At 48.1% G+C, this 14856-nt stretch overlaps 1 protein-coding gene across 2 annotated transcripts in view; it reads right to left on the reverse strand.

Annotated features, from left to right (window-relative positions):
* Window positions 1-10482: 10482 nt before the first annotated feature.
* Window positions 10483-14856, reverse strand: part of PBX1 (PBX homeobox 1) — a 133709-nt gene continuing 129335 nt past the window's right edge. For both annotated transcript variants that reach the window (XM_054638360.2, XM_054638359.2), the window contains one exon: window positions 10483-14687. Coding sequence is in view for 1 of the 2 variants with exons in the window: in XM_054638359.2 (XP_054494334.1) it covers window positions 14595-14687 (93 nt within the window). In the remaining variant the exon portion in view is untranslated. The remainder of the gene's footprint in view (window positions 14688-14856) is intronic.

The raw sequence follows: 14856 nt of genomic DNA on the forward strand, positions 1-14856 counted from the left end.
GCTCTGGCATGGGTTGGGAGCTCAGGCTCAGGCTGAGGGTGCCAGCTGGGCTCTGCAGTGCCCTGTGCCAGAGGGAGCAGCCCAGGTGTGACAAACCAGGCTGTGAGGGGGGGTCTTGGGTGTGCAGCCATGGGGGTGCCAGCCTGTCCCTTTGTGTGTCTGCACCCTCCTGCCCTGGCCAGGATGCTCTGGGCACCTCCCAAAGTTGAAGGGAGGACCAGGGAGAGACCCCAGCCTCACCAGTCCAAGGGGTTAAGTGGTTTGGCACTGTGGGGTTGCTTTTTTGGGTGCTGCCAACATCACAGCCCCCACCACCTCCCCTCCCTTTGCTGACTGTGCCACAGCAAGAGTGGCACAGTGCAAGGTGCCCTTTCCTGCTGCTCCTGTCCCCAGGGGCCACCACAGCAGGACACAGGCTGCTCCTCTGCTTTGCAGCAGTGCCTGTGCATGGGATACAAATCATGTGAACAGTGCAAATTACCAAACACCCAGTGCAAACAACTAAATAACTCTTTAGTGCCACACAGCACCTGCGTGGTCCTGGCTGGCATTTGGCTCCAGTTTCCAGCTGCTGCTTCCCACCTCACCACTGCTGGGCACAGCAGCTCTCCTCACACTGCTTCTCCAGCTTCTCCACTGCTTCTCCAGGGCCATCTCCTCCCTGCCCTCCACCATCAGGAGCGGTGGAGATGCTCAGGTGATGCTGAGCATCTGAAGGGGGTTTATTGACAGACATGAATGAGACGGGGCTGCTGTGGAAAGCATCTCGAGCTGTTTGATTTTCCAGCATCACTCTCATTCCATGGGTATGACAATGGGAAGATGCCAGCAGCTCACATTCTAGGCAACAGGCCAGAAAACTTAATGTTACAACTCACTTTATAAGCTTCTTGACCAATCACACAAAGCAAAAGCACATTGACAGTAGTCCTATATAATCACTATAAGCACAGGTACCTTTGGTTAAAACAATGCTTGCTTATTTTGAATACAATACCTGCTTGTAAGCCTTAAAACACAATGCACAGAGCTCCATTATTAAGCTTAAAACTTCCTAATATCTTGCTAGATAAACTTTTCTGTAGCCTAGGGAGTTATTCTAGACAAGTGTTAATACACAGACCATTGTGCTATTTGCCCTTGCTTTTTCTACATTTTAAATAATTTTTCTGCTGACCAATCTCATGACTGCTGCATAGCTCTGCTCACAGTTCTGCTGTCTCTGAGACCTGCATCTTGCAGCTTTCCCCAAACCCTGTGATTTTGTGGATTCCCACACTCGGGCAGCCGGAGCACACGGCGCAGCACAGGAGTTATTGCTGCAGTCACACTCCGGCCATTCCCTCCCAACAAACGGCGGCAGCGTCTGCACAGCTGGAGAGAGCCCGAGGACAGGCAGGGCCAGCCCGGGTGACCTTGAGAGGACGAGCAGCAGCCAGGCCGGAGCCCTGATCTGCCTGGACAGGTGCGGCCCCGGGCGCGCCTCCACCTGGCCAGGGCTCCCGCGATGCTCCCCGCAAGCCTTCAGCCGCTATCAGCTTCAAAGTGTCCCCAGCAGCCCCTGGCCCGGGTGGGATTTCTCCCCTCCCAGTGCTTGTCAAGCTTCCAGGGCTCTGGAAGGAGACAAAGGCGCTGCTGCGGCGGCGCTGAGCTGCTGGGAGGTGCCGTCCCCAGCCCGGGGCTGATGGAGTTTGGGTCCATCCCTGCAAAGCAGCGTTTCCCAGGCCCTGCTGGCAGCCAGAGCTCAGCAAGGAACCTGCTTGGGATAACGGGATGGAGACTGAGGGGGTGGCACTAAAGGCACAGGGGGCTGGGCTGGGGGTCTCACCCTGAGAGCGTGGCCATGGAATCGTGGAATGGCTTGGGATGGAAGGGAGCTTAAAGATCACCTGGCTCCCATACACCTTCCACTAGACCAGGTGGCTCCAAGTCCCATCCAACCCGGCCTTGGACACTTCCAGGGATCCAGGGGCAGCCACAGCTTCTCTGGGCAACCTGTGCCAGGGCCTCCCCACCCTCACAGGGAAGAGTTTTTCCCTAATATTTATTCCTAATATTTAATCCAAGCCCTCTGTCAGTTTAAAACCTCCTATCAGTAAGATAAGAATTATCCCTGGAGCCTGAAGCACCAAGATGAGCAGCAGCAGCTCTGGAACACCAGGACCCAAGGGTGGCATCCTTGTCCTGCCTCTTATCCTGGGAGTGAAGCTTTTTGAGGGAACCCTCATGCTGTGGGGAGAAACCACCTGCAGACAAGAGAAATGACCTCTGAGCTCCACTTCTGCTCTCTGTGTTTAAAGTGGCCCAAATTCACCTTGGGGAGGTGTTGGGGGTGTCTGCAAGGGCAGGGGAAGCCTCATCACCCCCGTGTTCAGCTCCCCACAGAGGCCTGGGGAGGAGTGAGGGGCCAGGACTGAATGGAGGGGAGGGGGTGTTTGTGTCAGTAGATGTCAGAAAGCAAAAAACAAGCAGGACTTTGGAGCCAATTAAGTTTGTATAATGTGTGGGAAATGCTGGTTGAAGGCATGGCAGCAGCTGAGCTGTACACTCATTTATTTCAAGGCAGTTTTCCACGGGAGCAGAGCACACACATGTCATCAGCACCAAATATCTCTAATAAGGCTGTCTCCATTAATAAGGAAAAAAAAAAGCTTAATTATTTTGTTTTTCATTGAGTCAGGGTAGCCACTTGAAAGCCTTTTCCTCCAGTTGGGAGGAAAATGTGTCTTGGGACAGGGAGGGTGGGGAAGGACAGCACAGCTGGGTTGTTCTGTGAAGGGAAATGCCACCAAGCTGAGGGTGACCCCAGGAAGTGCCACCAAGCTGAGGGTGACCCAGGGGCTGCAGAGTCTGCTGATTTGGTGGGGAGGAGCTGCAGAAGCTCTTTGTGAGCCCAAGCTCTGCTGGAAGCACCAGAACAGCGTTGTGACATCCAGAGGGAGATGTCCCTGGGACACATTGTCCCAGTGCCACCAGCACTGCCTGCAAAGAGGGGCATGGAGGAGCCAGCCTGAGGTGATCTGAGGTGCAGATTGTGCCTGTCCCTCCTCATTTCCCCCTGTGCCTGACCAAAAAGGCTCAGCCACAGCCTTCCCAAGCCCACTGTGTCCCTTCCATCACATCCTCCCTCTGGAGGCTGCAGCAGGGCTCGTCCCCCAGCAGCCAGCAGTGCTGCTGTGATGTGGGAATCCACAAAATCAGAGGGTTTTGGGAAAGCTGCAAAAGGCAGGCCTCAGAGACAGCAGAACTGGGATTGGAGCTGAGCAGCTGCCATGAGATTGGTCAGCAGAAAAATTATTTAAACTGTAGAAAAGCAAGGACAAATAGAACAATGGTCTGTGTATTAACACTTGTCTGGAATAACTCCCTAAGCTACAGAAAGTTTATCTAGCGAGATATTAGGAAGTTTTAAGCTTAATAATGGAGCTCTGTGCATTGTGTTTTAAGGCTTACAAGCAGGTATTGTACTCAAAATAAGCAAGCATTGTTTTAACCAAAGGTACCTGTGCTTATAGTGGGTGGACAGAACTACTGTCAATGTGCTTCTGCTATGTGGGATTGGCCAAAAACCTTTTAAAGTGAGTTGTAACATTAAGTTCTTGGTCTGCTGCCTGTGATGTGAGCTGCTGGCATCTTCCCATTGTCATAACCATGGAGTGAGGCTGATGCTGGAAAAGCAAACAGCTCAAGGCACGTTCCCAGCAGCCCTGTCCCGTTCATGGTTTGTAAATGGCCCCTGGCTGGGGTCACTGTGACATCTGTGTCCCCCCAGGGTGGCACTGGCACTGGCACCCAGCACTGCTGGCACTGGCCATGCTCAGCACCCAGAGCTGCTCCTGCTCCTCCAGTGTTTCCCCTCCTGCATTTCCCAGCACAGAACTCATCCCTTGGCCTCAGCAGCAGAGAGCTCACAGACCCAAATCTGCCCAAATCCATACAGATGTGCATGAATCCGCCACAGAGAGGGCTCTGTTTGTGCCTCCTGTTGGATGCAGGGTCACAGCTGTGCAGCTGCCAGCCCTCCAGCCCCTCTGGCAGCAGGGTTGGTTTATCAGAGCCCACTCCTGGCCATGGGCAGCTGGGAGCTCTCCGTGCCCACAGCCACAACCTCACAAACCTCTCAGGTTCATTAATTGCCATCAAATAACCACAGCTGGGACAGCAGCTTCACCTCCAGCAGGGCTCATCCCTGCGGGGCCAGATCCCAAACCCAGCCCCGGAGGGACGGGAGAGGAGGGGACTCACCGGGAGAGGGAGGGGACACTGGGGACACTGGGTACGGGAGGGGGGAGCCCCGTCAGAGAGGGAGACCTTGATAAAAAGGGGGGGTTTAACAGAAAAGGGGGGTCTCAATGGGAAAGAGAGTCTAAATTATCTTAAAAATGATTCTAAATCATTTCTAGGGGGGCAGGATATTTTGTTTCTGTTTCTATTCTATTCCATTCCATTATTCTATTCTATTCTATTCTATTCTATTCTATTCTATTCTATTCTATTCTATTCTATTCTTCCATTCCATTCTTCTATTCTGTTATTCTATTCTATTCTATTCTATTCTATTCCATTCCGTTCCATTCCATTCCATTCCAATTTTATTATTTTGGTTAGGGTTCATTTTTTATCATTTAAATTTATCTTACATTCATTTTATTTTACCTGGATTTTTTTTTTAATCTTACAATAGCTTTTCATTATTTTCTTTCACTGCATTGTAATTTTAAAAAATTTTCTAAAGAATCATTTTCCCCCACAAAACACTGGGAAGAAAACAAAGGGGGGGGAATCAAATAAAAAACAACACAACAAAAATCAGGGAAAACTTCTTTCTTTTCTTTTAAAATGATCTTTCTTGAGACTTGATAGTAAGAGAGGGAAATCTTGATAGAAGGAGGGGTTGAATAGGAAAGGGGGGCCTCAATAGGAAAGAGATTCTAAATGAGTCTAAAAAATCATTTAGAAATGATTCTAAATTATTCTAAAGAATTATTTTCTTCTTTAGAATAATTTCTGCTTTTAAGAAGAAGAAATTCTTCTTAAAGAAGAATAAATTCTTCTTTAGAATAATTAACTTCTTTCTTTTCTTTTAAAATGATCTTTCTTGAGACTTGATAGTGGATGGAGAAGGGGGGTTTCAATAGGAAAGGGGGAGGTCTCAGTGGGAAAGGGGGATTTCAGTAGAAAAGAGGGGTTCCAATAGGAAAGGAGGGTTTCAATAGGAAAGAGATTCTAAATGATTCTAAAGAATAATTTAGAAATTATTCTAAATGTTTCTAAAGAATCATTTTCCCCGCAAAAATCTGGGAAGAAAACAAAGGGGGAAAAAAACCCCAATCAAACACAACACAACAAAAATCAGGGAAAACTTCTTTATTTTCTTTTAAAATGATCTTTCTTGAGACTTGATAGGGGATGGGGATCTCAGTAAGAGAGGGAGATCTTGATAGAAGGAGGGTCTCAATAGGAAAGGGGGGTTTCAATAGGAAAGGGGGAAGTTTCAGTAGGAAAAGGGGATTTCAATAGAAAAGAGGGGTTCCAATAGGAAAGGAGGGTTTCAATAGGAAAGAGATTCTAAATTATTCTAAAAAATCATCTCCCTATGGCCCCGAGGGCCTGCAGGGGTGGGGACCCTCCATAAGGTGTCCCTTACAGGCAGGAAAAGCCCCGGGATCTGCTGGAACAGATGCTCCTGCGCCGTAAGAAAAGGTTAAATATTTTAATAAGCATTAGCCACATGTTGAAGGTAAAACGAGCTGCTCGCTTTCATTCTTCCCCCCCAACCCGTGCTTTTTTTATTATTTTTTTTTTGTATGCAAATGAACTGGAAGCTTATTAACGAGATGAGAGGCTGGAGCCTAATTAGCAGCAGGCCAAGGGAGCTGTGCTGGAGCTGAGTCAGCGAGTGCGGGCAGCGCTGGCGCCGTCCCCGCAGCGCCGCTGCCAAAGTGCCCCCAAAACCACGGGAATCGGGCAAAACCCTCCTGATTTTGTGATTTTGGAACGGCTGGGGCGGATCTGCTTCAATTTAGGGTCCTGTGTGGACACAGCCCACGGGGGTCACCCCAAAGCCACCGTCCTGGGTTTATTTTTTTGCCGTGTTTCCAGGCATATATTGAATTTTTGGGGCAGTGGCACCAAGCCGGCGTGGAGCAGCTCTGATGTGTCTGTGGCAGGGGCTGAGCTGCTTTAGCCCCTCTGGAATTTGTTTTTAGGGATTATTTCCTTCTGATTATATCTCTTTCCTTTGCATTCTAAAGAATCATTTTCCCCACAAAACGCTGTGAAGAAAACAAAGGGGAGGGGAACTCCAAACCAAAACCGACACAACAAAAATCAGGGAAAACTTCTTTTTTTTCTTGTAAAATGATCTTTCTTTTCTCCCATCCTTTTTCCTGGCCCCTTTTCTGTGCTCGGGAGGCTCCTGGGGGCAGAGCACAGACCCAGCCAGGGGCACAGGACAAACCCCTCTCGTAATTTGCACCTTCGGAAGGCGCCGGCAGCCGGGCGGCCCCAGCGCTCATTTGCATTTTTAATTACCTGGGCTCTCCCTGCGCCCCTCGGCTGCCCTGCCTGGGGTCAGCGATGGCCGCAGGCCACGGCAGGAACGGAGAGGTTTGGTGGCCCAGAGGATGGGCGAGCTGGTAAGGCAGCGATGACATTCCATTCGAAATGGGTTTTTTCCTCTTTTTTTTTCTTGTTTTTTCTTCTTTTTTTTTGGATACATTTTTCTTCTGCTTCAGCTCGGTCCAGCCCTGCCTTTGTGGCATCCATCTGCCCCCCTTCCTCTGGGTTTCATCCTCGCCCTTCTCCTCCTCACCCCCCACACCACTGGGCTCCCTCATCCCACACAACCCCCGGCACTGCCAGCACACACAGAGATGCCACAATTCCCCCGTAAAGCGATTAAAACTCTACCTCATTAGCAATAATTAAAAGGTGCAGCACACATTCTCAACAGCTCACGCCCGGAGGCATAGGATATTTTGTTCTATTCTATTCTATTCTATTCTATTCTATTCTATTCTATTCTATCCCATTCCATTCCATTCCAATTTTATTATTTTGGTTTGGGTTTATTTTGTTTCATTTAAATTTATCTTGCATTCATTTTATTTTACCTGTATTTTTTTTATCTTATAATATCTTTCTATTCTTTTCTTCTACTCCATTGTAGTTTTATTTTATATTTTATTTTATATTTATTTTATTTTATATTTTATTTTATATTTTATTTTATATTTTATTTTATATTTATTTTTATTTTATTTTATTTTTTATTTATTTTTTACTTTATATTTTATTTTATATTTATTTTATTTTTTTTTTATTTTTTTTACTTTATATTTTATTTATTTTATTTTATTTTTTATATTTTATATTTTATATTTTATTTTTTATATTTTATATTTTATTTTATATTTTATATTTTATTTTATATTTTATTTTATATTTTTATTTTATATTTTTTATTTTATTTTTTATTTTTTACTTTATTTTTTATTTTATTTTATTACATTTTTAAAACAGAATTTTCTTTTTTAGGCCCTCCACCCCATCCCCAGGGTGCTGGCACAGGAGGGACGTGGGGACAGCCACCCACACCCCGAGCAGGGTAGGGCGGGCTGCCTGCATCCAAGGCACAATAAAATATTTTACTACAAAGCAGAATTACTCCAAAGACTGATGGGCTGACTTGTGAGACCCACTCACATTTATGGAGGTCATAAGTTATAGACTCCTGGTGAACTGGAGGAAAACATAACCCTGGCTTTTTATAGGGGAAACTTCTGCCGTATATTAAATTTTCCTGCCAGTAGACGGGGCTTTACTGCCAACTGTAACTTTAACACCTCCCAGCCCCTCGGTTAGGAGGGGAGGATTATTAATAATGTGGGTGTGGGTCGCCAGCCCGGGCTGTCTGCTCACCAAAAGCTTTTTGAAGCTTCTGCTGTGGGAATTATGCAGGGCTCAGTGCATGCCCTGCTTTTTTTCCCTGGGATTTTTGGTCTAAAACATTGCAATGTGAAATGGAAAAGTGCAGGATCTGCACCTCGGGGTCTGCTGAACTTGGTTGCCCGAAACCAGGGAAACAGAGGGGAAAACGAAAATTTAAAAAATCCTACAGATAAGTGAGTGGCTGGGGGAGAAGGGAAAAAAACGTGGATGCAGAGAGGGGGATGGAGATGGTGAGGAAGAGGGAAATAATCCAGTTTGGATATGGCGAGGAAGAGGCAAATAATCCAGTTTGGATATGGCGAGGAAGAGCCAAATAATGCAGTTTGGATATGGCAGGAAGAGGGAAATAATCCAGTTTGGATATGGCGAGGAAGAGGCAAATAATCCAGTTTGGATATGGCAAGGAAGAGGCAAATAATGCAGTTTGGCATTTGTGGGTTTCCCTTTCATCCACAAGCAGCCAGCGAGGGGGAACAGAGGGAGGAAGGCAGGGAGGCTGCTGCACCCAGCCTGGCTCTGGGAGGCTCCAAGTGCCCTTTTCCCACCTCAAACCTGCCCGATTTTGATTTTGGCAGAGAGTGGCCAAGACCTGAGCTGGGGGGAGCACAGCCAGGTTTTTTTGGGGTTTTTTTTTTGGTTTGTATTTGTATTTGTTTTGTTTTAGTTTTGTTTATTTTCTTTGGCATGGGCAAACCCTCTTGTCCAGGAGATCTCGCCTCCGTATGCCCAGGGAAACTGAGGCACGGGGGCAGGCACCAGGGATGCAGTGCCTCAGGCAGGATCCCAAATCACATCCCTCTGGCTCACACCATCCCAGCACCAGGATATTTATTGCCTTTGTTCACCCCCACCTCTGCACCCCAAACCCTTCCTGCGCCTCCCTGGGGAAACCCCCAGGGTATCTCGTTTTCTTCTTTTTCCTCCCTAAAAAAACACACAAGCTTTGGTTTCAGGGTTTTGGGTTTTTTTTGATTTTTTTTTTTTTGCAACAAAAGAAACTATTTATTTGGAATGTGCATTACCAGTACAAATCAGGAAACTGTAAAACCTACACCAAAACCCACCCAAGGACGTGAGGCAGAACCTCTCCCAGTCCCCAAAATCCTCCCCCAGCACCACCGGGGCCATCCCACAACCGGGGCCCGGGGAGACTTAACATTTCCCTGCTTGGAGCTGGTCTGAGCCTTGATGAGAAGGGAACAGCTGGGAGCAGGCTGATATTTAAACTGGAATTAGGAGGGAGATAATTCCTGGGGCGGGCGGCTCGGGGGGCTCTGCCGCTCAGCGATACAGTTAATTTGCAGCCCGAGCTGGAGGCTGGCCCGAGCTGATATTGCCGTGTTATTTAGAAGAGAAAGGTCAGGCTGGAGATTGAATAATCATTGACAAGAAATCCATGGGGGAGCAGCGTGGGGAGGCAGCTCCAGCATCCCCGGCTGCTCTCCTGGGGATTCATCCCGAGGGGATGCTGCCCACGGGGTGCCAGGGGCACAGAGCCACAGCCACCCCCCAGGCCATCCACAGTCTGGTTTTCATCCTATGCACAAGCTCTTCTCGAAATTATAAATGATTTTTAAATTTTAAATGATTTCTTTTTCTTCCCAGAAACGTTTTCCAATTTTTTTTCCCCTTTTTAAAAATAACCCTCTCACCTCAGGAAAACAGGAGAGGCTATCAAGCCTTCCCCTGCTCCCCATCCCTGCCCCAGACCTTGGTGTGATAAAGAAAATCCCATTTCTAGCTATTTTTGGAAAGCAGTGCACAAGTCCAAAAAAAGCAATAAAGGGATTTTTTTGTTGTGGGTTTTATTTGTTTTGGTGGGTTTTTTTGGTTGGTTTTGGTTTTGTTTGGATGTGGTTTTTTGTTGTTTGGTGGGGGTTTGTTATTGTTTTTTAAGGGGGCGGCTTGTTTTGTTTTGGGGGGTTTTTTGGTTTTGTTTTGGGTTTTTTTGTTTTGTTTTGTTTATTTGGGTTGTATTTGGGTTGTGGTTTGTTTTTTTTTTTTTTTGCATGGGCAAACCCTCATATCCAGGAGATGTCACCTCCGTATGCCCAGGGAAACTGAGGCACGGGGGCAGGCACCAGGGATGCAGTGCCTCAGCTCAGGCAGGATCCCAAATCACACCCCTCTGGCCCACACCATCCCAGCACCAGGATATTTATTGCCTTTGTTCACCCCCACCTCTGCACCCCAAACCCTTCCTGCACCTCCTGAGGAAACCCCCAGGGTATCTCGTTTTCTTCTTTTTCCTCCCCAATAAATACACCAGCTTTGGTTTCAGGGTTTTGGTTTTTTTTGAATTTTTTTTTTTTTTTTTTGCAACAAAAGAAACTATTTATTTGGAATATGCATTACCAGTACAAATCAGGAAACTGTAAAACCTACACCTTGTTAGTATCGTCATAGAACATAAAAGTTTCAATTGGGATCAGAAAGACAGAGGCCTTTTTTTTTTCTTTACAGAAGCAGAAAAGTTTCAAAACCAGGTTGGAACAGAGAGTCTTTTTTTTTTCCTTTTTTCTGTAAGGGTTTTTCTTTTTTTTTTCTTTTCTTTTTTTTTTTTTCTTTTTAATATTTGGAATCCATTAGGAAGAGAGAAAAAACAAAAAGATGGGGAGAAAAAAAAAATAGAAAAGAAAAAGCAACTCCAAAGTGGATCACCTTTACAAGGGACAGAAAGGGCTTTGCAAGAACAAAAAAAGCAAACTGACAAAACCAACCCCCCAGGCAATGTCTGATTTACATCCTCTTAATAATAATAAAATAATAATAATAATAAAGGTGTACGAAAACAAAAGGACTCCAGGAAACCTTGGGATTAAAAGGAACACCCCAAACCCTAAACTGGTCAGTGATGTGAAAAGCTCAGGGGTTTTTTGGGAGGAGCAGGAAAATGTTTCAGGAGAAAACTGAAGTGATGCCAACCAGCACCTCCCTCAGGGCTTCTCCTTGAACCCCACTGCATCCACTGGGATTTGGGCCTGGATTTGGGACATTCTGGCCACGTCCCAGCCCTTGTCCCCGCTCAGGGCTCGGGGCCAGGCTCTGAGGCCTCATCTCCAGCAAGGCGAGGTTGGAACATTCCTTACCCCAAATCCTCGCTCTTGGGACACTGGGATTCAGGGAGGAGAACCAACCATCCCCACGTTTTGGGAAGGATTCCTGCCCTTTCATCATCACTCCCAGGCAGCTCAGCAACACCCCCAGAATGGAGGGTGGAACCTGTGGAACCCACAGCAGGGCTCAGGGCTTGACTCCCCACCACCTTCTCCCCAAAAGCCCTGGGAATTCCATCTCTTTCCAGAGGTGAAATCCCACAGCTCAGCCCCAGAGCAGCCACACCAGGATCCTCTGGAGCTGGGATCTGAAAGGAGCAGGGAGAAACTCCTTCCCCCAAAAACACCACCAGCACTTTTCACATCACTCTGGTCACAGCTCAAAAGCGCAGGGGAGGTGGCAAGGCCATCGTCTCGGACAGGTCAAAATAAACTCAGCATCATCATCATCATCATCATCATCATCATCATCAAAGCCCCCTCCCCCCCATCCCAAACAAGGCAAAAATATAAAAAAAAAAACCCAACAAAAAGGTTCATTTCTGGGTCTCAACGTTAAAAACATAAAGTGTTAGACTGTACCTATTAATGCTCACTATTCCAACCATTTTTTTTCTTTTTAAAGTTTTACAAAATGAATTACCGTCACTTTTTAAACATTGTGTAAGAAGAAATGAGTGTGCACAACTCTACACTTTTCTAGCATTCTTGAACTAATTCACAAATGCGAGAAAATGGAAAAAAAACCAAACCATGGGAAAAAACAAACAAACAAAAAAAAGGAGGATGAATGTAGGTAGTTTGATGTTATAAACTATACAGGAATGAAGCGCTTGTTGCCACAGAAAGAACAGGGATGGGACTTTCCCCCTGTTCAATTTTGCGTGCTAAGAGGGTCATTTTTTATTCTTTTATTATAAACACTATTAAATTCCGACTGCGTTTTTGGTTTTTTTTTTTTCTCCTTTATCTGAATATACAAGAACATTCATTATCAAATGTTCGTTATCATCAATACTACAAAGAACGAGACACAAATCGCAAGAAACAATGGAAAATGTTAATAAAGCTGAAAGAATCGTCGAGTTTTTTTTTTTTGTGATTTTTTTTTCATTTTTATTTTTTTTGAGTTTCTGCAGGTTTTTTTTTGTTTGTGTTTTTTTTGTGGTTTTTTTTTTTGTTTTGTTTTGTTTTTTTTTTTGGTATCGAAGTCAGGTTTTTCTGGGCAGAAAAGAGAAATAATAATAATAAAAAAAAAGAAGAAGAAGAAAAAAAACCCCACAACACTCAGGGCTGGAGCAGGAGAGGAGGAGAATGGGGAGGAGAAACAAAACCCAAAAATTAAAAAAAAATAAAAAAAGCAAAGGAAAAGGCAAGCCAACACAACCTGGAGGGACCAAGTGGGGAACCCAGGAGGGGATTTGCAAAGTACCGTGGAGGAGCGAGGGGCAGCCTGGGCAGGGGAGCACAGGGCAGGGGGGCAGCCCCAGCGTGGGCTGGCTCCAGCAGGCCGTGGTTTGGCTCATTCCCAGCTGGATTCCAAAGGGATGGTGGCATTCCTGCAGGCAGGGCACTGCTGTGGCTCAGCAGGAGAGGCCTGAGCCAGTCCTGTGTCCCTGGAACGCTGTGCCAGGACAGGTTCGTGTAAAATAAGCTGGAAGTGGACAAAAGGCAGATGGGAAGACGAGGAGGGAAGTGGGAAGGTGCAGAGCTGGGGAAGGTGGGCAGCACCTCCCGAGTGTCCTTGCAGGAAAACAACCTTCTCCATGCTCCTATCACACAGCTGGGAGGCAGCCCCAGGCTCCTCATGTCACATCCTGCTCTGCCCACTCTGCCATGGATGCAAAAGGAGCAGGAAGTGTCACTGCTGGACACATGACACCCGTGCTGCAAGGTGACAGCGTGCTGGAGCTGCAGCCACACCACCAAGGACCATTATTTTTTCCAGCAGAAGGGTGGAAGTATTTTTGGCAGAGCTCTAATTTTAAACGGTTTCTGTTTAACGCTGCTCCGCGCTGGCAGTTCCCACCTCGAGACCAGCACAAAGGGTGGGCATGGACATTCAACAGCATGAGGTACTGATCCCAGGGGATCCTGGCATCCACCATGAGGTGCCAGACATCCTGCACCCTCACCAGTCCCACCACACCCAGGGTCTTGGTGCAGGCTGGCTCATCAGCCTCCTCGTGCCCACGGAAAGAACCAATGGCCACAAGTCCCACCCTGGCACGAAGCTCAGCCCGCTGCCCAGGGGAGCTGGTGCTGCCTCTTCCTGCTCTTCCACGGAAGCCACATCCTCCCAGCACCAGCCTGAAGGGGCAGGATGAAGCCTTGCTTGCCAGCCACCACTGCTTGTCCCAACAGTGGGGCAGAAAAGCTGGGCACAAAGTCCCGTGAGTCCTTCCATGGCCACTGCCCAGGTAACTCCTGGGGTCAAACCAGCAGCTCCAGCACCCAGACATCCCCCAGAGGGGCAGCCTCCCATCCTACACAGCAAACCTGTGGTGTGAAGAGCTACCAAAAGCACCCAAGACACTCACCCCAGCACTTCCAGCCCCTGGCATTCTGCTGCCCATCCCTCACTGCTGGCTTTGGGAATGCAGGGGTGGCACAAACCTCTGTGGGTGCTGCCTGAACTGGGGACACAGCTCCTCCTGGAAACAGGAGCCAACACCCCGTGGCACTGCCCTCCACCACCAGCCTCTCCAGGTGCTGTGAGAGAACTGCTGGTGTCCCACCAGCCATCCATGCCTGATCCCACACAGCTCTGTGGAGGTGTTACCAGCGATGGCTGCTCCTCACCTGCCTCTGCCTCCCTTCCTTCCCTCCTCTTCTTCCCTCCAGCAACAGGCAGGCAGGACAGCAGGGCTCCACAGCTCATCCAGATCACAGCAGCCAGTGGGAGGGATGCTTGGCTGAGAAGGGCTGGCACTGGGAATTTCCCCAGGGCTGGCAATGGGAATGGTACCTTTAGGAAGCGAGGGGGAGCACGCTGGCTCCTTCTACGTGCACGGGGCTGTGCCACCTGCCCTGTGCCTGCAGCAGCTGAGGGACAGCTCACAGGGCAGGGCTGAGTGAGGGAAGCTGCAAAGATGAGGAGGGAGCAGATTCCCTATGGTGGCAATTCCCTACGGAGAGGTAGCGTGAAAGGAAGGGGGCAGGGGCTGCCTGCTAGCGAGGGAGCAGACGTGACTGAGGTACATTTGTAGCTCCTCAGAAAGACACCAGCATGAGGCTGTACACTGCTCTGGCCTTGGTTTGTGTGGTGGTGGTGGTGGTGGATTTTTGCTTTTCCTCCTTAAAATCCTTCTACCTTGGGTGGGAAGCGGGGAGGGGAAGGGAGCGGTGTTGTGGCGGTGGCGGGGAGGGGGAGAGCGGCTTCTACCCAGAAAAGAAAGGGAAGAGAGTATAAAGAAGTGTCCAGATTGGCTGAAAAAAGCATCCCGACGAAGAGAAGAGAAGGAGTCTTCTTGTGTGTGCTGATTGGGTTCACCTCCAGTCTGACTGCTGCGGTGTTAGGAGAGGCCCCCTCCTCTCCCGCCCCCGCCGGGGCCGGCTCAGCCAGGGATGCAATTTGCTGGGAGATCAGTTGGAGGTATCAGAGTGAACGCTGCCAGGGCCTTCTGTGGGGGAGGTCACCGACGATGGGGTAGTAGCGTCTTGCCAACCTCCATTAGCCTGAAGGGAGGGACACACACATACGGACATCAGTCACCCCAAGGCATGGCACAAGCAGCCCTACCCAAGGCACCCATCCTCCTCAGATCCGCCCCCTTCTCCCTCAGCTGGGATTGGTGTAGGAGGAAACGATGTCCCCTCTGATTCCCCCATCCCACCCCAGACCACA

The sequence above is a fragment of the Agelaius phoeniceus genome, chromosome 8, assembly GCF_051311805.1.
Source record: "Agelaius phoeniceus isolate bAgePho1 chromosome 8, bAgePho1.hap1, whole genome shotgun sequence".
NCBI lineage: Eukaryota > Metazoa > Chordata > Aves > Passeriformes > Icteridae > Agelaius > Agelaius phoeniceus.